This window comes from Pavona decussata, unplaced genomic scaffold (genome assembly GCF_977016875.1).
Source record: "Pavona decussata unplaced genomic scaffold, jaPavDecu1.1 SCAFFOLD_95, whole genome shotgun sequence".
Lineage (NCBI taxonomy): Eukaryota > Metazoa > Cnidaria > Anthozoa > Scleractinia > Agariciidae > Pavona > Pavona decussata.
In genome coordinates, this window is record NW_028145512.1 from 2,098,633 (window position 1) to 2,122,500 (window position 23,868).

The following is a 23,868-nucleotide window of genomic DNA, read 5'->3' on the forward strand; positions in this document are numbered from 1 at the left end:
TAATTACGGCTAAGGATGTCTAGGTACATCTAAGGATGTCTAAGTACATCTAAGGAGGTCTAAGTACTGCAAAGGATGTCTAATGGCGGCTAAGGATGTCTAAGTACATCTAAGGAGGTCTAAGTACTGCAAAGGATGTCTAATTATGGCTAAGGATGTCTAAGTACATCTAAGGATGTCTAAGTACATCTAAGGAGGTCTAAGTACTGCAAAGGAGGTCTAAGTACGGCAAAGGATGTCTAAGTACATTTAAGGAGGTCTAAGTACGGCAAAGGATGTCTAAGTACATCTAATGAGGTCTAAGTACTGCAAAGAATGTCTAAGTACATCTAAGGAGGTCTAAGTTCTGCAAAGGAGTTCTAATTACGGCTAAGGATGTCTAAGTACATCTAAGGAGGTCTAAGTACTGCAAAGGAGGTCTAAGTACGGCTAAGGATGTCTAAGTACAGCTAAGGAGGTCTAAGTACTGCAAAGGATGTCTAAGTACGGCAAAGGATGTCTAAGCACATCTAAGGAGGTCTAAGTACTGCAAAGGAGGTCTAATGACGGCTAAGTTTGTCTAAGTACATCTAAGGAGGTCTAAGTACTGCAAAGGAGGTCTAAGTACGGCAAAGGATGTCTAAGTACATCTAAGGATGTCTAAGTACATTTAAGGAGGTCTAAGTACGGCAAAGGATGGCTATGCTGCTCAGGATGTTTATGTATATAAGTGTAACCCTAACACGGACCACTATATGAAACCTTACATAAAGTAGTTTATATAAGTGTAGCTGCCCGGACCACTATATGAGTGCCTACACCAAGTAGTTACCTTGAAATTGCGTTGTAAGACATTACAGACAGACGTGTTCTTTGGATGGTACGTTTTAACTATGGGCACTCTGTTAGTCGCGGTGTTACAATTGTGGGCATCCCGTCCAGTCAATAAGGCAGCTCGTGGTGTTTATGTTGCCCTTGTTCTACCATCCCGTACGAGGTGGATTGGATAGCCGCGCGCTACAAAGAAAGTCTCTATGGTGTTTGCTGATTCTTCAAAATCATCATCCTCGCTACAAATCTTGCGAAGTCGTAGAAATTTGCTGTATGGTATTGCCGACTTGCAATTAGAGGGGTGCGACCATTTGAAGTTTAAATAAGAGTGGCTGTCCGTTTCTTTGTAGTATATCGATGTTAAGATGCTGTTAGTCCACAGCAATCTTCCTTCAGACAACCCACCGCACCAGCCAGGCACTTTTCCCTCTAGGCGGACCATCTGCCGTACCTGCCCTCACATCACTGAGTCCACCTCAATTCCAGCACTAGGGGGACACATAAAGATCACCGGGCATTTCACGTGCATTTCAGAAAACATTATATACTGTGTCTCCTGCCGGAAATGCCTCCAAAGCAGTCTACATTGGGGAGACGGGACGCAGATTGGCTGACCGATTCAGGGAACACCGCCTAGATGTGCTACACAATAAGGGGGATCTGCATGTGGCGCAGCATTTTAATGGCCCCCGTCATTCACTGGAGGACATGCCTGTTGCGGTAAGGAAAGGGGGACTGGCACAGAGCGATCTCAGACAGCGCGAGGAAATGAGATTCATTTTTAAATTTAGAACACTCGCCCCTCTCGGAATCAACCGCGATTTCTCATTTTTTTTCTACCTCTTGGCACGCGCTCACAGTTTAATTTGAATTATTTGCATATGACGGCAAATAACGAACTTTCAACATGCCGCCCTGAAGAAGGCAGCACTGCCGAAACGTCTGTGAATATCAACCGAACTTAATAGAGTTACTATATACCAAAACCTTTTGCATCAAATGAACAATACGCTACGCAGTTTTTAATACTATTACCAACTGTATGTCGGTTCAATCTTGCAACGTCATAATAGCATCTTGAAGTCCCGCGTGCGTTTCGTACCGTTCCTCGTGGTTTCGCTTCGAAAAGTACAAGACAAGGTAGACTGAAAAGATGAAAGCCTCATCAAATTCAGTTTGAAGAAGATGTTCTGAAATTGTAATCACCAAGGTCTGATTTGATAAGGGTTGCATTAAACATACAAATAAAGAAGAAATTAAAAAAGCACACTTGCATGAGTAAAAGCCTGTAATGGGAAAACGGAAAAGTAACTGGAACTACAGTACTCCCGCCACACCCTTGGTAGGATGCCCTGTAAACACCTGGGACTTGTTGCATAAATGTTAACAATTGTTCTCAGGCAACAACCTGATTGTTTTGCAAATATACTTACCGGTTAGCTACGTGCCTAAGGGCCTAAGGCGACGCACTATAATCTTTGATTACTACTAGGATTAAACAAGTAAAATATAATGACAAATGGTAAACTGTGAAAGCTTTGTGTAATACAAAAAAAAAGGAAGAGAGCTGCTCCTTTTACAACAGAGAACGATTCTATCTCGACGTGTTATATAAAATAAAAAGTACAGTGGAATCCCGATTTCTCGAACCCTTGGTTTGCCGAACCTCCCGATATCTCGAACCAAACCTTGTTTCCATTGGATTTGCTTCACTCAAGCTCTATAATGTCACCCCCGATTTCTCGAAACTCCCGAAACTCGAACCAATTTTGGCTCCCGTGGGACAAATTGACACTCGATAACTGGGGTAGCTGGGGTAGTCCGGATGTCAATTGCGTGAGCCTATACAGACTCTACACGACATGTGTTCTGTTATGTTCCGTTTTTGTTTTTTAAGTACGTTTTGTTTGTAGATAAAGGTCAAGATCTATATCAAAAAGGATGTATTTTTGTTAAAATTTGAACACTTGCTCATAATCAAACAATACCCGGCCAATTAAGCGTAATTTGATGGCAACTTCTATTTCTCGAACTTCCGATTTCTCGAACCAATTTGAGTTTCCCCTGGAGTGGGAGGGGACAGGGGGCGGGAGCCCGGGAGAATAGGGGGCGGGAGGGGTACGGGAGACGGGAGAGGAAAGGGCGGGAGGCGGGAGTTCAAGGAGGACGGGAAGCGGGAGAGCAATACAAAACGCTGAATTTCTTTACTTATTAATGCGTTAGAATACTATCAAAAAAAGAACTCAACAATGTTTTACAATGTTATTTGTCTTCCATTTAGCGTCCTCTAAGGCTTTACACAATACTTTATCACGAAAATTCGTGCTCAGGCGTAAAGCAGGGTTACTTCCGGTGAAATTGTAAACCCTTTCATGGTGTTACGTCATAGCTCATGAAATGTCAAGCGTGGCATGTGTACACATGTGTGAGTGCCGCGCAAGTTGTTAGAAGTCTCAAAAGAAGTGAGCAAGGCGAGCAAGTACACGTCTTGTAAATTTAGTATCAGAGATATAAAAAAATTAAAGTTCGTCAAAGACCATTTTAGTAGTTTTTAGTATTTTTTAGTGCGGTAACGAGAAATCTGGGGCATGGACGACCTTCTTGTATGGGAGTTAGCTCCAAATGACCGTCAATCGGACCGTACTAAAGATTTTGCTGCATGGTGTATGGCAATTTGCGAACAGAATGCTGTTTCAATGAGCACGTGGAGAGTGCGGAATGGTTCGTTATACGACCCCGTTTTTCGTTTTTGGACAAGGCAAAATCGATTCCTATTACAATAGGGAGCCAAACAGCATGGGAAGCAATCAGGAACGACTTCATAGAAAAGAGGAGTAGGATTAGGAGTAGGAGGAGATCAGTGCAGACTCCTCGGCACATTGATGAAGACTTCTTTTTGATAAACAGTTTGTCCGGCCTAATTTCGGACGCTTTTCAGTGCATTTAATGCAGTAATTCTTTCCCCAGAGCAGTAGCAACGAGCTTAGAATTCACCACCAGTAACTCAGAGATTTAAACCTTGGATTGAAAGTAGGTCCTAAAGTTTCATTTTACCTTTTCCCGAACTAAAAGCATTTTTTTCACGCAGTTTTAGGGAGGAAGGATATCGAGAAAGATATCAAGATTATAATTAGTGTATCAAGTAAATTGATGGATCCACAATAAGGCGCCGAGAATTAGGCACTCTAACTGGGGCTTTTGGCTGTCAGCTCGCCATGTCCTACTTCCCTATTTGAATTACATGATCCCAACAAATGAATAATTAAGAAATGCAACACTGCACGATGGACCAAGACTGTTGTCAATGAAAGAATGGTTAAACCGTCACACAAGACAAACATGTTAGTCAAAAATTAAATACAAACAGCGGTGATAAACATAATAAGCTTGCGCATTTTAGCTTGACCTAGCATATGAAACGTTAAGTTACATAAAATGCGCAAGTTTATTATGTTTATCACCGCTGTTTGTATTTTGTTTCTGATCAAGCTACGATGGCTCAAGAACAGAAGTCTTTATGTTAGTCAAAACTTCATCAACTCAGAGTACAAAACCTATCAATAATGTTAACGTTAATCAAAATATATATACTAAAAAAATGACTAATGAAAGGCCTACGAATAGTACGTCCTGCTACAGCTTTATGACTAATACGGGTTTTGAAGCCTTCTAATTTACTCGGGGACGGGAGAAACGCGAAAAAGGGCGGGAGGCAAAGGTACGGGAGGCGGGAGGTTCTGACCCCCCTGTCCCCCCCCCCCCCCACCCTGGAGGTTCGAGAAATCGGAATTCCACTGCAAAAAAAAAGCCCTTGACGCGTAAAAGGTGCCGTTACACGTTGAAACTTTTAGCTGAAACTTGTGTGCAACGGCGCTGCAAAACAAGTTTCAGCAGGCGTTGCACCGTGTAACATGGTCGGTTTCGTGAAACTTTTTCGAACTTCCGTTGCGAGACAAGTTTTACGAAAAGTAGAACCGCTTTCTACTTCTGCAACGGCTCGCAACAGTCGCAGTGGTGAAAAAACAAGAGTTTCACCGTGTCACACCACTTCGCATACGTCGGACAGCAGAGAGCTGAGAATAAAGCTCACCAATAAGACCACGTGAAAGAAAATTACTTCTCTCTGACCAATGAGCGACGCCGTTATATCTGCCTTTTGCATTCCGTCATCTTGGATTGCACCAGACCAAACGGAAGTGAAGAAACTGAAGTTTTTATTTGATAGCAAAAGTTCATGCTCTAGTTTCGTTTGCTCTTTCTTTTAAACAGTTGAACTGTTTAAATACACGAAAGGCTAAGTCTCGGAGTCTAAGGGAAACCCGGGATACATTACGACAGTTTAGTAATTATGTCTGAGGAAAGTTCTGGCACAAGATCTGCCGAGTCAGTACACGAGTCTGGGGCATTTATAGGGGCAATGGCGGCAGCAGCAACAGGTAACGATCAAGTAAGGCAAAGTAGTCCCTGGCACTATTCAGGGAGGCAACGTGTCCGACTGGTTAGAGGCGATGCCTTATAATCCAGACGCCCAAGATTCAATTCAGCCTTTCTGGTCTCTGTGAGTGACTGTGACCACTGAACTGATTTGTTTCGGGGGAATCCTTGCACGCTTTTGTGCGTTAAGAGATCCCATGTAAGCTTATTTATTTTATTTTCATTTACGTTTAAATTTTTGCCACACAAAGAAATTACAAAACCAGACACGTTGAAATAAATTAAATTAAGTTACAAAGAAAAAGTGGCGAGGAGACCGAAAAGAAACTTGAAAGCTTAAGCGTGATTCGGCCTCCCCAATAAAATATAATAAGAAATAATCAAGTTAGTTACATGGCGTAAGGACGTACGCGTTCAATAAATAAAAGAAATAAACTAGAAAATCATGTGTTATTCATAGTTTTTAATTATTATTATTATTATTATTATTATTATTTAATTATTGTTGTATTTTAAGGACTTTCTTAAAAAGAAATTGTGTTAGGCTGTGTTAGATATGGGCCAGGGAGATGCATGCGGGATTGCTTTGGGGTTTCACTAATACTCAAATGACTCTTACTATAAAGAATTTATTGGCTGAATCCTCCTATGTAAAAAGGCTTGATGTTCTAAAGGCTGTAAATCTCAAAAACTAGGCGGTTGTCTCAAGAAATGCTATCCATGCTCAAGACTACAAATCAAGGTTCTGGTCTCTAAAACTAATGTGTCAATTCTCATATATCACAAAACCACGCTTGCTGCGGTAAGATCAAATAAACATCTAAAATAGTCAAAATAAATAAATCTCTGTGCGGTTTCAAGAGTGTTCATTTCCCTAGTCTATTTCCGTTAATTGTTCCATTATTTCAGTTCAGTGTTCATTGTTCATAGGCTCGATTTCTTGACACTGATAGTTCATCGATATGCCCTAAAACAATCCCTCCCAAAATCTTTTCACATCCAAAAAAGTCCACCAGAAAAATTTTTCTCACTAAACAAGTCTCCAATCACTTATTTCAAATCCCCTAAAGGTCTTTGCATATTACTTATCTTTACAGTATCACTGGATATTGCAGTCAATGTGTTAGCCAATATCCAAACCAACAGATTTACTGGCCCTTGAGCTTTTTCAAGTGTCTGTAAATCACCAGCCAAGTGTTGACTGATTAGTGACCCATGGTTTGCTAACTATCAACAGGCAACCAGGCATGACTGCTGCCTCCTGTGGTACAAAATTATGATTTCATCTGTTATGATTTCTAAACTGTTTTGAATGGTGTACACACAGGACCTTTATATCAATTAATTTTTAATTTATTTATTTGTTTGTTTGTTTATTTGTTACAATTAGCAGGTGAACATGGACAAAGAAGAGGGGTAAACCAAGGAAGAGTCTACAACCATAATCAGCCAAATAGATGGAAATACCCTAATGGAAGGGATTTCAGAGGAAAATACCCCCATCCTAGAGGTGGGAAAAGACACATTACCAACAGGGGTCAAGACAGGGTTCATCAAAAAGAGAAGGGAAATGAAAAAGGGGAGAAACTGCAAGACACCAGAGAGGGAGCGTGTTACAATGGCGATACTGCTTCATTACTTGCTCAACAGCCATACTCAAAAGCAAAGCCACAAGAAAGTCGTATAGATGTTAAAGAAAAGTTCCATGGAATTGCTACTGATGATCATGCCAGTAGTAAGCAATCTACAAGAGTTAAAGATTCTAGACCACAGTCAAGAGGTACCAAAGATTTCAACAAAGATGTTAAATTCAAAAGAGAAGGTCCTGAGCATGTCTTAGAGGATAAAAGAAAAGGGCAAAGAAGAGGAAAATATATACCACATGGCATCAGAGGACAGTATGAACAAAGGGGAAGCAAGCACTTGGGTAACTGTGAGTACACAGAAAGGAACAACAGATGTGACACAAATATTAGGTTTAGGGAATCCAAAGGGGATACTTCTGTAACAAAGAAAGGTAACAGAAGAGACTACAGAAGTCAGAAGGATAGTGTTCTTCGTGCCCTTAGCCACCTCAATCCAGTACAATCATCCCAAGCTAGCGCCTTAATAGAGCAGCTTAGAAATGAAACTTATGAGTGTATGGTTTGCTGTGAACGTGTGCGATGCAGTGCTGCTGTGTGGAGCTGTCACAGTTGCTATCATGTGTTTCATTTGGGCTGTGTGAGGAAGTGGGCCAAATGCCCTGCTGCTACAGTTAATTTAGAAGGTGAAAATGGTGGCTGGCGATGCCCAGGATGTCAAAATATTGCTCAAGCGATTCCAACTGTTTACAGATGCTTTTGTGGGAAAGTCCTTGATCCTGAGTGGAGGCGGCATGAGGGATTGACACCACATAGCTGTGGAGAACTTTGTGGGAAACACAGAGCAGATACACCTTGTCCTCATCGGTGCAATCAACTGTGTCATCCTGGGCCTTGTCCAAGCTGCCCAGTCATGGTAACAAAGCAGTGTGCCTGCGGAAAAACCAGCAACCAAGTGAGGTGTGGCCAGGCAACCACAGTGGCATGTACACAAGTATGCAATAAGGTTCTAAACTGTTTCACTCATAGATGCACAAGAATATGTCATACAGACCCTTGTGGAGACTGCCAAATTAAAGTGCAGCAAACTTGCTATTGTGGAAAACAGCTGCGAGATGCACTCTGTGGAACGGGGCAAGCAGGTTGTGATAGCATCGATGGAAAATCAGGATATTTTTCATGTCTAGACAAGTGTTTAAAGGTTCTTGATTGTGGCAATCATAACTGCCAAGAGATTTGTCACCCAGGTGCATGCACTGAATGTCTTCTGAAACCTTCACTTATTTCTTGCTGTCCCTGTGGCAAAACTTTAATTTCTGAGTTACTTGATAATCCCAGAATGTCATGCCTGGATCCAGTGCCTACCTGTGGATCAATTTGTGATAACATTCTTCCCTGCAGTCCTCAAATAGCAGAAGGAAACAGTGACTCGCGTTATGAACAGCATCGCTGTAAAAATAAGTGTCATCTTGGCGAATGTGGTGTATGTGATGGAATAACCAAGGTCAAATGTAGATGTGGCACAAATGTAAAGGAGATCCCTTGTGTGGAGAGAGGCAATGAAGAATTTAGGTGCGAACAACGCTGCAACAAGAAAAAGAGTTGTGGACGACATAGGTGTAATAAAAAATGTTGTGTGGATGCAGTGCACAGATGTGAGTTTGTTTGTGGAAAGAAGTTACGTTGCGGATTCCACAAGTGTTTGGAGCCCTGTCATCCTGGTTACTGCCCACCATGTCTGATGTCAGGGTTTGATGAGCTGACTTGCCACTGTGGTGCAACAGTATTGTACCCACCCATCCCTTGTGGAACACTTCCTCCTGAGTGTGACAAGCCTTGCTCCAGGACACATGCATGTTCCCATCCAATAAATCATACTTGTCATAGTGAGCAAGAGTGCCCTCCTTGCCCTTATTTGACCAAGAAAAAGTGTATGGGGGAACATGAACTTCGTCACGTTCCATGTCATGTGAATGATGTCTCTTGTGGACAGGTTTGTGGAAAACCCTTAGAGTGTGGACACAAATGTATTAAAATTTGTCATAAGCCACCGTGCGTCAGTCCCAAACAACCTTGTGTTCAGCCATGTGAGTTACCCCGTAAGGAGTGTAGTCACCCATGTGCTGCACCCTGCCATGCAAGCAAGGATTGTCCAGCCATTCCATGTGAAGCCAAGGTGACTGTGCATTGCAAATGTGGCCGACGGTCAGAAATCTTTCCCTGTCTACAGGGAGGTGAAAAAGTGGCTGTTGCACAGGCATATCAACGCATTGCCACAGAAACACTAGCTAACAAGATGAAGGATTTACAGTCTGGGCAATCTGTTGATATAAGCAGCATTATTAATGCAGATGATAAGAAAGCAAGACAGCTTGAATGCAATGAGGATTGTGCTATCTATGAGCGAAATAAGCGTGTCGCCGAAGCACTTAATATTGAGAATCCCGATCTGTCCTCCCAAGGAGGAAAAATACGATTTTCGCCATTCCTAGTGGCTGAAGCAAAGCAACATTTAGCCTTTGTTAAGTCTATAGAAAATGCTTTTGAAAATCTAGTACAAACAACACTGAAGATGTCAGTATCTCAGAGGTCACATTCATTTCCACCAATGACTTCAAATCAGAGGAGATTTGTTCACGAACTTGCTGTGTTTTATAACTGTAATAGTAGAAGTTATGATCAAGAACCAAAGAGAAACACTGTAGTCACGGCCACTAAGGAATCCCATCTTCCAAATGTGAAGTTGTCAAGTCAGATAGAGAAAGAGATGAACCCACCACCTCCTCAGCCGATTCCTTTCTTGCCTTCCCGACTGGATCAGCCATTGAAGCCACCCACTGATCGGAAGGCAACAAAGACCCAGGCATGGACACAGGTTACCGATTATTTTGCTGATGATTTTGAAGACTGACTTAACGTCTATAGACCAATTTCTATTTTTTGTTTCTTTAGTTTCAAGTGGTTTAATTATTAATAATAACTATGAAATTGAAATTTAGTGGATTACATACATGAAATAATAATCATGCTTAACATATGCCCAACCAGATATAGTGTTTTGCACATGCTGTCATAGGCTACTGAAACTCTGAAAGTGTTATTTTACCAGTTGCTCATTTTCCAGCATTGTCCTGGATTTTGTGAGTGAGCCCTTGTAACTAATTTGTCAGGAAATCAGGGCTGTCATTAAGAGGTGGGGGCCAGGGATTTCCCCCGGTTACTAAAAACGTGACCCTCGGCTATTTTCATAGGAAAATAGAAGAGAAATAGAACCAAAAGAAATTCCTAGCTGTTTGATTCCCCACCTACTTGTTGTATTTATTCAGCAACTTGAAATCTTAGTGACACCCTGGGAAATAAATACTGGGTTGGTATATGTTAAGACAGTTATTAACCTCAATGTCATTGAACAATGGTAGATGTTATATAGCTGAAGTTTTTCCCATTGGCTAGTTCACATCTTACAATAGAACTGTTTGCTGCCTAAAGCCCATGAACGTGTAAAGGCCGATTTAGAAGGTACAACTTTTGCTCATGACTGTCGTATGCGATTTCTAGAGCGTGCGCTGCTCTTGTCATGCAAAACATTGCACACAACCCTCGTCATTCACCATTGCCTTTACATACGATTTTAAATCCTACAACATTTTTGTGACCTACACAACAGTCGTAAGCGAGTTGTAGATTTTATTGGCATGAAATAATTCGTGTCGTAGGCCTGTCGTAAGCTTGTCGCATGCGACAAAGTCGTACCGTGTAAATCACCCTAACATTAAGAAAACTATGTCATCAGAGGGTAACAGTCAACCCAGAAATGTTGACCACTTTTGCATGTGAACAGAGCATGAGTGAGGGTGGCATAAGATTCAGAGCGTTTTTCAAAGTTTTGTCTTGTTTTCTTCCATGTTTGATCTATTTTAGGTCTTTTTTGTGCTATTGAAGTAATCACTTAAGGACGGTGCCTACTAATAAAGAAGTTTTTTTTTGCATGGTTTATGACTATGCAGGAAAAGGAGATCTTAGCAAGGGCTATTGAAATCTAAAAAGAAAATTGGCGGTAACCACGCATTTTTTAGAGATAATTAAGCAGCAATTATATTTCTAAAAAAAAAAAAAAGCAGTAAAATACAAAGCAATGTATGGCATTTTTTTTTTCCAAATAAATTGAAGCTTTGTTATCTCTGAAAAATGCATGGTAACCCCCAATTTTCTTTTTGGATACCAACATCACTTGATAAGTTCTCCTTTCTCTGCATAGTTGTAAATCCCTGTATTTGTAGGCACCACCTATAGGATTAACCAGAGTATCTCGAGATGCGCAGAACGCATGCGCAGTAACAAAAGTAGGCACCATCCTTAATGACTGGGCGCTTAGAAACCGGTTAATTTTTTCCCTCAAGTCCAGTCATCAAGTGTTTATTATTTACCTCCACCTTTGATCAGTGAATTATTTTAAATTTACTTGTGATATTTGCCTTTCCCTGAATAGTTTTTCAAGGGTAAAGCTCATGGAAAACTGAGCTTCAGGGAACAGAAAACATCAAAGGACAACTATTTGTGCATTTTTCAAACTCAAATAAAGGTTAAATTAAATCAAGGTTATTGCATTTATTTTTCTTCAAATGTTTTTGTTAATGTTGCTCTTAGAGTGTTTAGTGAACATCCACTAAGGATATTTACTTTTTGGTGTTTTCAGTGTTGCTTTTCCAAAATAATATTGTGTCGACATCCTCTTCTGTTCCAGCTGAGAAGCATTCTCCTATCCTGAAGTTTTCATATGAAAGCTATTATAATCCATCTAATATTTTCCCCTTGCCTGTGATTGGTCAAACTGCTTCACATGATGTAAAAAGTGCAAGTAAAACTAGGACCTATCCGATGCAGGGCTCAAAATAACGGCCCATCCTCGGACAATGTCCGGTCAAGATGACAATTTGTCCAGACAAAATTTCTGTTTGGCGGTCATTTTGACCGGTCATGTGCATGGCTTTCAAATAAATAACTAGAAAGTTTTATGTTGAATAGAACGCAGAGGCCATTGCCTATATGGAAATGCAAATAGCGAACATAAGTGATACTTTTAGCGATCAAAACTTTTATACATGTACTCTTTAGCAACAAGTTTCTGAGCATACAAGGCAATATTTTTACCTTAATTGGCTATAACTTTAAAATAAATATTTTCAATAGTTTGACCGGTCAGAAACGAGACATTACCCAGCTAAAATTTGTTTGACCAGCCAACATGAGTGGCAACTGTCCAAAAATTATTTTGAGCCCTGTGATGATAATTCCCAAGTGATATCACCCAGTTTTCAAACTAAAGAGTTGCTTCCATACAATAAAAGACTCAATACCTTCCCAGTCGGGAGGAGCAAACATAGCTGGAAGTAGTTATAAAAAAAAGTTTCGTCTTACAGTGTGCAACCCTGAAATGAATGCCTAAATCACTAGTTAAAAAAATATAGCAAAACAAAATAATACTGTTCACAACCATTTGATGCCATCCCTGAACCCCCCCCCCCCCCTCCCCAAATAACTGAAAGGCTGAGTGCAGAAGGGCCTTAGAATTCTTAGGCTAAATTTGCTGAGGTATAATTAAAGGGTTTTTGAATCTGAATTTTTGTTTACATGAACCCGTGTATTTTATTATTTAGCCCCAAAATGCACATGGACGGTTTCTGCACTCAGCCCTATATTAACATTATTCCACTTTGTTATTCCACACTGTTATTTTGGAGAAATACAGTACTTCTTGTGCCAGATAAAGTTCAAAAGTAGTATGGTTGGTAACATTATTGTCAAGGCAGAGCACCTTTCTCCATTATCAGACAGTTTCAAAGGCAAAACATTACCGTGTCTACCAAATTAATCTAGTCCAAGTTGTGTCTCTGTATACACGTTTCATATTCATTGCCTCTCTCAGGCCTTCAAGAGTCCAAAGAGAGGCCATTAATTGAAAGGACAGGAGCCTTTTAACTGAAGCTTCAAATGTAGAGTTATTTTTTTTGTAAGCTCTTCTCAGAAAAGTTACTGCTCCACTCTGAGCTGCTACCTTGCAAGTTATGTTCTTAATAATCAATACTGGAATAATATGCCAGAATACTGGGGGGGGGGGGGGGGGGAGGGGCTCACCTATATAAGCTGTGTTGGTATGTGCGGTGCCAACAGGTATCGTTTTGGAGTGGTTTTGGTCTGATACAGTATACAATGTAACCATTTTGGTCTGAAAGTCTGAAAAGGGTATGGATTCTTTTAAAAAACCCAGGAGGTCTGAAAAAAGGGTATGAATGAGGTCAGGTCTGAAAAAGGGCACCGGCAAATTGCATATTTTGATCTGAAATAGGGTCAGGGATTGGAAGACCAAGCCGCACAACCCCCAACCAAAAATTCTGTGAAGTACTTCCCCCCCGCTCTCCCCCCCCCCCCCCACCTCCCGGGGAGTACTCCCAAAGAAGATTTTATTGAGTAGTACCCCAGCTTGCCAGTTTCCTTATGTTTATAGATGTGTTAATCTGGGATCTCGGTCTTAACTCCACCTAAAATGGGAAGGAATGAAACTGAAATATTGTTCTAAGTGCCTATAGCTAGCTGTGTATCCAGCTGACTTGTTTTTGGCAGTTGACGTCACGTGTTCACTGGTGACGTATCATATTAGTCGCCATTTTGGAATCTACCTCCAATACACTGGAAGAAATTCTTTCTTCCGTTTCATCCTGAATATTATCCAGACAGTGTGATTTGATTTCCTTCTCTTTGCATTGAATATTTTAAGCAGCTTAACTTTGCTACATTCCGTGAAAGGAAAAAGGAAATAATCCATTCCGGTGTGGTCCTTCCTCACTCTCGGACAACTGACATCCAGTTTGTGATTTTGTTCATTGAGTTTGGAACGGTTCAAGTAGTAATTGACACTTTGAAAAAGGAACACTTTAACAATTCCTCTAGTTTATACGGTTGATTTGAGCGCCCGAACTGAAAATTCCACTGGAGGTGAAAATGGCATGGCGCTGCGAGAGGAACAAAATGGCGTTTGTTGATGATGGTAGAACTTTCGAGTTCACGAAATGATCTTTCGTGGCGATCTTTTCTTTCGCCTTTTGTGTGAAGGGTTCAGGAGTGATCTCCAATGTCTTCTACACTAGAGGATGTCGATGGAAACTTTAACTTCAACAATGACCTTGAGGGAGAAGACTCGGATACGAAATGTAGTGAGCAGGAAGTTCTTCTGAATGGAGACGGCCGTAAGGAACATGAAAATTTGAACGGCGATGCACGCAATGAACAAGAAGACATCTTAAGTAATAAGACTACTAATTTATCATCTCCTCTAAATGGAATCAAACGTGACAAGGATCAGGAATTCAAGTTTATTTTAGCAGAATATGAGCACACTAAAAGCGAACTCTCCAAGTTACAAAAGGATTACAGTTTGTCTTTGGAACGTGAAAAGAGTTTGTGTGAAAAATTGGAAGTTTATCATGCCAAAGAGGACTCCAGTGTGAACGAACTGAGTAGAGTAAACGAAGACTTAAGAACTAATTTAGACGCTGTGGTACAAGAATTAAAGTCTACGAAGGAAGAGATAAGAAGGTGAGTGAATATTATAAGGAGATCCTTGTAGAGTGTTGTACAGACGTGACAGTACACATAGAATATATGTCAAGGGTTGTAGACCAACAGTTATAATATATACATCCTTTTTGATTCTTTTTACTCCGCACTGTGGTGACATTGGTGTATTTTCATTTTAGCTAAGCTTATATAAATACAAGGACCTAGGGTCTTTTTCCAAATTTTTGTCTTGTTTTTAATTTTCCTTATTAGTTCCCATTCCCGTTGATTTCAAAATGTCTACACTGTGTTTTGACACCTCCAACACAAACACTTTTAGCAGAAGAAAGAGAGAGAGAGAGAGATAGAGCAGCAGTCCAGATGATTTTCTGCACAACAATCTTAGTAGCCGCTCGAAACCTTTCATCTGTACAAATCTTCATTTTCGAATCACTGGCAGTCGAACAATAATTATATAATATGAGAAAAAATATAAAACATTGTGGCTTTGTATATGTTTGCATTGCACCTGTTGTAAGCATGTACCTTTGGTTTATATTATGATGGTAAACCTGTTATTTCCTTGTGTTACCAGTCTCCAGATCAAAAGATCATGGATTTCAGTGAACACTAACACAGCATCAAAATTTTTCCCTCTCGTTGAGATCTCTTTTTAAAAACTCTCAGTTTGTGTCCCTGAAGTTTTGCAATTGCCTAGTTAGCAATAAGATGTTTCAGTTTAGAATTTAATGATTACTATTGTTGGAAGGGGGAAAAGTTTTAAATTTGTGTTACTGTTCTCCCTTGAGTTTTGTTTTCTGTTTTGTTTTTGTATCCCAGATACCTTCACTTGAACCAATATATCAACATAACTCACTAGAAAAGGACAAAAAATGAATAAATGGCCTTTTGGTTGGTGCAGTAATTACTATTGTTTTACCAGTCCTTGTGGCTCATACAATTTTGTTTTTACTTTGCAATTCAAACAGTGTTGAATTCTTGAAATATTTTACAATAATCATTCTGTACGTGCCTTGTTTTGTAAGATTTATTGCCAGATATTGGACTCTGATGGAGTGTGTTTCCAGTCATATACTACTTCTCCTTCCTCCTTTATTGATTGACTGATTGATTGATTGATTGATTGATTGATTCATTCATTCATTCATTCATTCACTTATTCATTCATCCAATCAATCCTTCAATTAATCATTAATTCATTCATTCAATCAATCATTCAATTAATCATTCAATCAATCATTCACTCAATCACTCATTCATTCATTCATTCATTCAAGTGTCATTATTTTTACCATTGTTATGCCTGATGTTTGTAGCCACTATATTGCATGCTCTGATTGGCTATTTTTAGGGCAGAATGCTTCTATAATGCACACAGGCATTATGGCAGATGCTAATGCCCGCCAAATGCATGATTTCAGATATGAGTTTTCTATATACATCTATGTAGTATAAATCTAAATCACTGTTTCTCTGAAGTGAAGTTGCTTAATATATTCTAATGTTGGATTATGGAAGCTTCACTGAAAATATGTAATTTTTACGCGGGATGCCCTGAGGGGGCATACCGTGTCTAAAAACGGGTCGATTTCTTTTTTTTTTTTTTTTCTTCCTCGTAGTCACAAATCGGTACATTAATTTATTCATTAAACTCTCCCCTCTCCTACTCGGGATGTAATGTTCTGATTGTCTTCAACAACAGCAGGCCAATCAACATCCATTCTTGTCGCTTTAATTGCGAGGGAGGGGACCCACTCAACCCTACCGGTGTGACGTCAACACATCATTTGATATATTTATTAAAGACGGATTAAATTGTCGCGCCATATTGTTAACATGTTGTGGACTCAAGTGTGCCGTTTTCAAACGGAAATTTCACCATTTCGAAGCGGTAAATCGAAAGAATAACTTCTAAGAAGCACCCGACATTTAAAACGGTGGAAATTGGTGAGTTCCTGGTGAAGGAATCGTGCTTTGTTTGACAGTCTTATACCACGACGCGAGACTAAAAAGAGGTCATTGAAAAGCTTACATTATCGTAATGGAATTTCACAGATTTCCGGTAATAGTCTGAGTTGCGTAACACAAGGGAAACAACCTAACGCGATCGTCGTGACTCAAACTATTCCATTAGCAAGGATAGTTTTATCAATCGGCGAAGCATACAGTTGGAATAAATGAATCAGCCCCAGCATCACGCGTAATGCCAGTGTAGCAGGCATCTTGTTTTAGCAAATTCAGGACTAAGTTGTGCAACTTGCCCCAAGTTGTCAAATGATGCATTCAGCAAAGTTGAAGTATTTATCAAATCGCATGAGATTCAAAATAGTTCACGTGCTTGGCTTATACCTATACAAATAAGAGAAGTTCACTTAGTAAACACTGTTGTCAAGAAGGGAGGTGGTCATTTGTCTAAACTGTTTGGGCTGTATTTCATGAACTTCTGGTTCATCAAGGACATCCAAAACATTTAAATTTAGCTGACTACCACTCAATTTTCTCAAAGACAGCATAGCAAACAGACACAGAAATGTTCTTCAGCAAAATATGAAGGTGAAAACGGTTATTTAGGTATTAACACATAAATGCCACCAGATACTTAATTTGTTTGTTACCTGAATTTTCAAACCTGAAAGCGACATAAAGACTTAAAAGTGAGCGTTTATGGAGCTGAGAAGAGAAACAGAATTGCTGCAAGGTTTTTGTGTGGCAAATTTCCATTTGTTTACTAATCTTTCCTATTATTATGTCATTGAGCCTGTGCTTCCAGGACCTTTTAGCACTGTTTCCCGGAATCATATGAATGTAACAATCACATTTGTTTTCATTCTTAAAAACTGTAACACAGGTGTTTGGCCTGAGTTTGGAAAGTTCCTTGTTTGAACAGAGTAAACTGTTCCCACTAGTAAGAGCAAACGGTAGTTTCATAAGTGATGCCATGTACAGTGTAGGGAATAATAAATTTCTTAATATTAACCTCGCTTGTGCATTGTGTCAAGCTAATCTTGAATTTCTGTCATTTTGTTCATCTTTTGCAGTATAAAGGAATCTAACAACGAACTGGAAAAGGAACGAGACAATCTAAATGCAGAGTTATCAAAATCTCAACTGAATGGAATTGAAAATAATGAAGCACTCAAAAAGAGCAATAAGGAGTTGGAAGATAAACTTTGTAAAAGAACAGAAGAGCTTGATGAGTCAAAAGAGAAGCTTCAAGCTCATGATCAGGCAGCAAAGAGAGCCATTGCAGCTTTGCAAAAGGAGATGGCACTCAGAGTTGACCAGGTCAGTAAGTAACAATATTATTAAAATTAATTTTCCTGCTATGCATGTTGTCCAATTTAATCATATAATCTGATTGGTACTGCAAATAGTCCTCTTTTTGTTTTTCATCTGGTCTTGGATGTGAAAAGAAGCAGATAACTTTATTCTGCTCCACCTTGTACATTTTATTTGCTGGATAGTGATTTTCCCACTGGATAAAGCTATACTACCACTCAAAAATAAGTTAACACCCTCACGTGAGATGTGAATTACATTGCATGCATGGTAAACGTCTGCAGCAAAAAAATGCTGGATGTTTGTTGGTGATATTTCCACAAATAAACACTCTAAATCATTTGTAGGAAGGGAAATACTGTGTTCTTCAATGCCCAGTCCATCATTCATTGTTTCCTGCATAAACTGTGATATCTTATGTGACTGTAGGTTTTTTTAATGCTTTGTAATGATTTTAAAGGTTAAAAAGATGTATGAAGATATGCTTAAGGAGAAGGAAAATCTGGGCATCAAGCTAGTTCATGGCGAGGAAGAAAAGAAGAAACTGACCAAAGAAAATGAGCTGTTGGCCAAGAAAATTGCTGAAAATGGACGGGTGTGTATGATTATGTCGCTTAGCTACAGTGTATATAGTATTATTTATGCTGAAAAGGCTAGATGTGTATGAATGAGCCTGTGGAAACTGGCAACTTACTAAATCACCATGATTTGAGCCAGAAGGTCCTCTGGGTGCCCTGAAGGCAGCCAAACCTTTTTGTACAGTCTTTCGCATATTATGCTGTCTGGAACATGCCTCAGGGAGACCGATTTTTATTGAAGGGTCTGGTGGAAAATGGGAGCAAGTGACAATTTGGCCTTGGAATCCAAGTATCTCTAAATTTGCTCAAATTTGGCATGCATACAGACTGGTTATGGAATTTAATTTGCCCAACAAGACTTTCGCCCTAAGACTGAACCAACTGGAAATATTTTTTAGTGATGCTTGAAGTGACTTCCTATCTTCTCTGTTTAAAGCCAAGCAAAAGGCCTACATTGTAACATGATAACAAGTCTGTAGTCCAAAGTAAGAGTGTTTTTTGGAGAACTTTGGATTCTAAAGGCGAAATCATCACTTACACCTGTTTTCCACTAGGCCCTTCAATTACTGCTGAAGTTAGAAAAAAAAAGAGCAACAAAATGACAACCAGGCCCAGGTATTTTGTAACTTTCAGAGGCTCTAGATAGCTGATAAATTATATGTAAATGACTCTGTACTCTAAGGCCTTTAATATTTGAGCCACTGTTGTTGTCAGACCATGTTATTTGTGCAATCCAAAGGTAGATTATGAATATTTTTAGTTGTCATTTGCATTTAACAGTAGTTAATTTCCTATCCATTTATTCCCCAGGAAATTGAAAAATTTCGACAGAAGTTAAAAACTGTTCAGGCAGATCACAGCAAGCTGCAGACTGCTTATGAGGAAAGGGTAAGCTTCCACAACATCAAACTTTTGTCTTTCTTCTTGGTGTTGAAAAAGGGGCTGTTTTACCTGTTTTGTTCCTTATCCATCCGTACAGCATTCAAGGTTCAGTTGTTACTCATTGCATTTCAGGGAACTGATCACGCATGAAGAGAAAATGTCATCCACAACCTTGTATTTCTCCTTTCCAAATCTCTTTCTATGCAGACCAAGTGGTTGAAAGTGCTGTGTACTATATCTTTGCTGATTGACATCTGTTTTATTTTTTCTGTAAAGTGGGAGGAAGTGTGGGAATTTTGAACTAAAAGTTGAAGTTTTCTTGAGCAGCAACCTGGAATTTGACTTCTCCTGCTGCCACAGTGTCTCTGAACTACTAACCAAGAACTGAACTTAAAAAGTAACAAATTAATGGTATGGCCATAGAGATGTAAAAAGAACAATGACAAATTAATGAAAACAATAGCATGTTTCCACTTTTGCTTATCCTCAACCTTTTTGGAGATTTGTTATTCATATTCCAGTTCATAAAACTAGTCTGGCTTTGCTATGTTATGAACACATTTAAAGAAACTATTCTCATCAGTAATCTTGTTGTATGCATTATGGTTTGCAGCTAAAGGAACTTACTACAGCTACAAAAGAATCCGACAAGCTTGCTGAGGAGGTGAACTCACAAGCTGTGAAGGTTAAATGGGCACAAAACAAACTCAAAACAGAATTAGAAGCGCATAAGGTATGTAACACACAGAAATGCATGCTTAGTTTTAGTTCAATCAAAACTTCTGGTAATCTTGAGTCATAGCATTCTCCCCTTGGGCACAAGAACTGAAGAGTCAAAAAAAACTAGAGCTGTGTAAATCTGTGGTTTAAAGGATTGCCAATGGATCAGTGGTATTTCCACTAGGGATGTGTGTTGTTGTGAATAAGGAAACAAGTTGCTGTTAAACATGGTATCCATTCGCAGTCATGTTGGCTTCTCAGTCTCAATATAAGAATTCACCAACTTACGAAAACTTGATCTCCAGTTGATTCCTTTTATGTTACCATACATGTACATTTTCAGCTAGTTTTTTCACTTGTGTTAATCTAATCAGGAAACCAAGGCCAAGCTGTCACAAGTGACTCAGAAATTGAAAGAAACCAGAGAAGAAGGCCTACAGATCAGAACTGACTGCCAGGCTATGATTAAACAATATCAGGTAAGATTTTTTTACCAGGGCCCAAGAGAGAATGTTTCCAGTGGCTTTTAAAGGTGTTCTTTTTATAATTATTAATTTTTTCTGATCAGGTGTGTGGGTTATTTGTATTAGGCCTTTGATTTCTTTTGAGTACAAATAGGAGCTCTTTTATTTGACATATTATTTCTGTGAAGACATCGGTATCACTTACAGCTTTTTAGAAGGCATTTGAAGATATTGCAGCTTGACTTCACATTCACTTATCTGTTATTACATTTACTTGTTTTTTCAGCCCTTTCACATTATACCAGCAGCCACAGATTTCACTGCCTAGAGTCAACAAATGTGCCACCTTTTTTATACCTCACAAGACCCCTTCTCCCTCCTCCCCTTCCCTTTGGGCAAGCTGCCCTAGCCCTTACTTACCATGCTACTTATATTACAGTTTTACAAGTGTACAAATTATTTTGTGATTGTTTGTCTACCACAGATTTATATGACCATTAGACGCAAAAATTAACTGCAACATTTTACTTAGGAATCTGAAGAAATGAGGTCAAATTCATTGGACAGTAAACTCCGAGCAAAGGAAGTGGAGCTAAAGAGACATGAACAAGAAATTGCAGACCAAGATGAGGTAAAAATAAAAATACAAAATATAAAAAATAAAATACATATGGTTTGGCATTGATATTGTCCAGGGAGGACAATCTTTCTGTGTTAGAAGTATAGTTCAAGTGTGAAGTGTTTAAGATTAATACCTTGCATAAAGTGAGTTTTTATTCTGGTAAAAAAGTTAAGAGAATCCAGTCCAAGAGAGGATTGGTTTTAACTTCCAGTACCACCAATTATCTGTAGGTTCTTTCACATGAACTCATTGTAGTTTTTGTTGTGAAGTGACATAACATTCCTTGATTGTTTGCTTCCTAGGTTCACAGAATGAAAGTTCAGGAACTAGAGCAATACAAGGAGCAGTGTAGGAATAATCAAGAGGAAGTGAAAGCTCTAAAGGCCAAGGTGCATATTGTAAAAAAATAATAATAATATTAAGTAGTATAGTGGAACGGCAGTGAATGCTGTCATGGGGAGAGGACTGCGTTATTGGTCAGCACTGCTAATACATGTAGTTTTAAAAACCAATCATTTATTTGGAACACAGCTATGATTTATGACTTTTATTAAAATACTATTATAATACAGATTAGTTCACTGGAAGAGAAGATTACACAATATGCCCTAAAGGTGGCGGAACATGAGAAAAGTGCATTACTGAACAAAAAGGAACAACAGAATCTCAAGAAAGAGCTTGAAGAGTGTCAAGTGTTCAAGGGGAAGTATGAAAGGTTAGAAAGCTAAAAGAAATAAGGCTGTTGCTCAGTTTTGAAGTGGGTGGGGTTTGAAAAAAGTAGCTGGGATTGCTGCCACTGTTTGGAAATTCCTTATTTATTGCATTTTTATTTAACATGCTAAAGTGTATGACTGTACAGTCATACCAGTTTTTTATGTGATTAGTTCTTAACAGAAAACTGATATGTTTTCATCAGTTCTTCTTTTGATAAGAAAACTTAAAATATAAATTGATATTCTGCTGTCTTAATTCTTGTCAGTTTGTTTTGCATGCATTTTGTTGTGCACAGAGGAAATTTTCATGAAAAGAAAACTCTGTAGGAGAAAAAAATGAAAATCTGGAAACTCTGTTACACTCTACTGTCCAAACTTATGATAGGAAAAATGCAGAAACTTTACCTGCCTGATTGAATGGCCTATGAGGAATACACATTTTGTCTCTTTAGCTCTGGGCTGTCAGACACCCCTCGTGTCATGTCTCATAAGATTAAAGATGCAGTGTAGCTGTTGTGGTCTGAATCATTTTTGGATTTAAATGTCACAAACCAGTTTGATAGTTATTGTCCTTTGTTCCAGATCATTGTAATGAATCCAAGATAAAGATAAATAAAAGTTATCTGATTGCCAATTTTCAGCACCGGAAACAATAATAATTGTCAGCTACATTTATTCAGACACGGTTGGGTACAAATTAGCACGTTTTGTGTATCTGTAATGGTCAGATTTTTCTTGGCTATCTCTTGTAATTAACAGTGAGGCAGAGATGGTGAAGCATTTAAAAGCTGTTGAGAGTGAACAGAAGAGGACAATATCAGACCTGGAGGCTGATATATCAGCTTGTCATAGTAAAGAGGCAGAGTTACTGGCATTCTCTGAGAAAATGACTGCTAAGAATGCTCAGCTCCAGTCTGAAGCAACTGGCACACTCTCTAAGGTACTTTGTTTACTTAGTTTATAATGCAATCCTCTCAGTATTGCAGCTTTTGTTGTTAGGGCTGCTAGTTTTGTTACAAAGTACTTTCACTGTACTTAGCAAAGGTTTCCATAAGAACTAAAGCCAACGTTACACTAGGCAATGTTTCTTGCAACTTGTCTTTGCCAAGCCAAGTTAAGCAAAACATTGCCTAGTGTGACATTCCCTGTTTAGAACGAACATGTCATGCAACATTTTTGTCACCGCAAATCATTGTGAGAAATAGAACATTTTGATTCTTCTTTGTGTAACAAAAACCTTGCAAGGTATGTTCATTCCAGGGTATGTCACACTATGCAACATTTCCTGCAACTTCTCTCTCAATGTTACAACAAAATTTCAAGATAAGTTGCAAGTTTGGCATGGATGCAGTAAGGGTTGGAGCTTGACTATGAGACGAGTATGAATAATAATTATGACTTTTCCGTATTGGCCATGTGGTGTCTCCTTTTGCTACTGTGCATACATTCCTGACACATCTCAAGATGGTCCAAAAAGCTCTGATTTCTTACGGACAGTGCCTTTTAATTATTCAATTTAGGTATTTTTTTGCAGTTTTTGACTATGCAGGAAAAGAAGATCTTAGGAAGAGCTTTCAAAATAAAATAAAAAATTGGGGGTCTCCTAAGCTCTAACCTCTGTATTAGGAGGCATGGTGGCCTTGGTACAAGGTCTTAGCCACTCAAACATTCAATACATTTAGCCCCGATATTACATTGTCCTGGAAACAAAGTTTATATTTTAAGTTATTTTTAAATATCCGTCATTCATGAGCTGTTCTGTTCTTTTTGAAAACCTAGTCTTTCAGCATATATTATATTATATTTTGTATTTGAAAGGTTGCTTAAATTTCAGAAACTCTTCCTCAGAATGTTACTTACCTTCTTTCAACCTTTGCCTTGTTTTGTGGCACCATCAATCAAGAAGTATTTTCGTGTGCTTAGAATACTTTTTGGGCTAAACATGTATTATAAATTATTTAACTCTTCTGCTTTTGATTGTGTGAATAGCTTGATGCCATTCTTCTGGATAAGTCCAAGCTGGAGGAGCAGTTTGAGCTTGTGGAAACAGCAAAAATCAAGCTGGTATGTCCTGAGAATCACTTTGTGTAACCAAAAAATTGATTTTTTTTCTAGTAACTTGCCAGTTTGGAGTGTGAATGGTAAAGCAAATAAACAAACCATGATATTATTTCATTGGCTTTGTTGTAGGAGCAAGAGATGAAAGAG

The 23,868-nt window shown here is 39.0% G+C and overlaps 2 protein-coding genes across 4 annotated transcripts in view; both read left to right on the top strand.

Annotated features, from left to right (window-relative positions):
• The first annotated feature begins 4,955 nt into the window (after positions 1-4,955).
• On the top strand, positions 4,956-11,425 carry LOC146473085 (transcriptional repressor NF-X1-like). Of its 2 annotated transcripts, none has more exons than XM_085118805.1 (2): positions 4,956-5,246; positions 6,635-11,425. In XM_085118805.1, exons 1-2 carry the CDS (start codon positions 5,159-5,161, stop codon positions 9,736-9,738), a joined length of 3,192 nt encoding a protein of 1,063 aa, XP_084974931.1. In that variant the 5' UTR covers positions 4,956-5,158; the 3' UTR covers positions 9,739-11,425. The 2 variants fall into 2 exon arrangements, with proteins under 2 accessions (XP_084974931.1, XP_084974932.1); XM_085118806.1 differs by having other exon boundaries at positions 6,638-11,425.
• A 2,041-nt stretch (positions 11,426-13,466) lies between these two features.
• LOC146473086 (coiled-coil domain-containing protein 186-like) overlaps positions 13,467-23,868 on the top strand; it is a 19,376-nt gene continuing 8,974 nt past the window's right edge. The window contains exons 1-12 of one of the 2 annotated variants that reach the window (XM_085118819.1): positions 13,467-14,420; positions 17,441-17,687; positions 18,142-18,276; positions 19,070-19,147; positions 19,755-19,874; positions 20,236-20,340; positions 20,858-20,956; positions 21,250-21,336; positions 21,520-21,662; positions 22,420-22,600; positions 23,650-23,724; positions 23,851-23,868. The exon at positions 23,851-23,868 is cut by the window's right edge and continues 67 nt beyond it. In XM_085118819.1, coding sequence (XP_084974945.1) covers positions 13,957-14,420; positions 17,441-17,687; positions 18,142-18,276; positions 19,070-19,147; positions 19,755-19,874; positions 20,236-20,340; positions 20,858-20,956; positions 21,250-21,336; positions 21,520-21,662; positions 22,420-22,600; positions 23,650-23,724; positions 23,851-23,868 — 1,752 coding nt within the window. In that variant the 5' untranslated portion in view covers positions 13,467-13,956. The remainder of the gene's footprint in view (positions 14,421-17,440; positions 17,688-18,141; positions 18,277-19,069; positions 19,148-19,754; positions 19,875-20,235; positions 20,341-20,857; positions 20,957-21,249; positions 21,337-21,519; positions 21,663-22,419; positions 22,601-23,649; positions 23,725-23,850) is intronic. The other variant, XM_085118820.1, reaches the window with a different exon arrangement.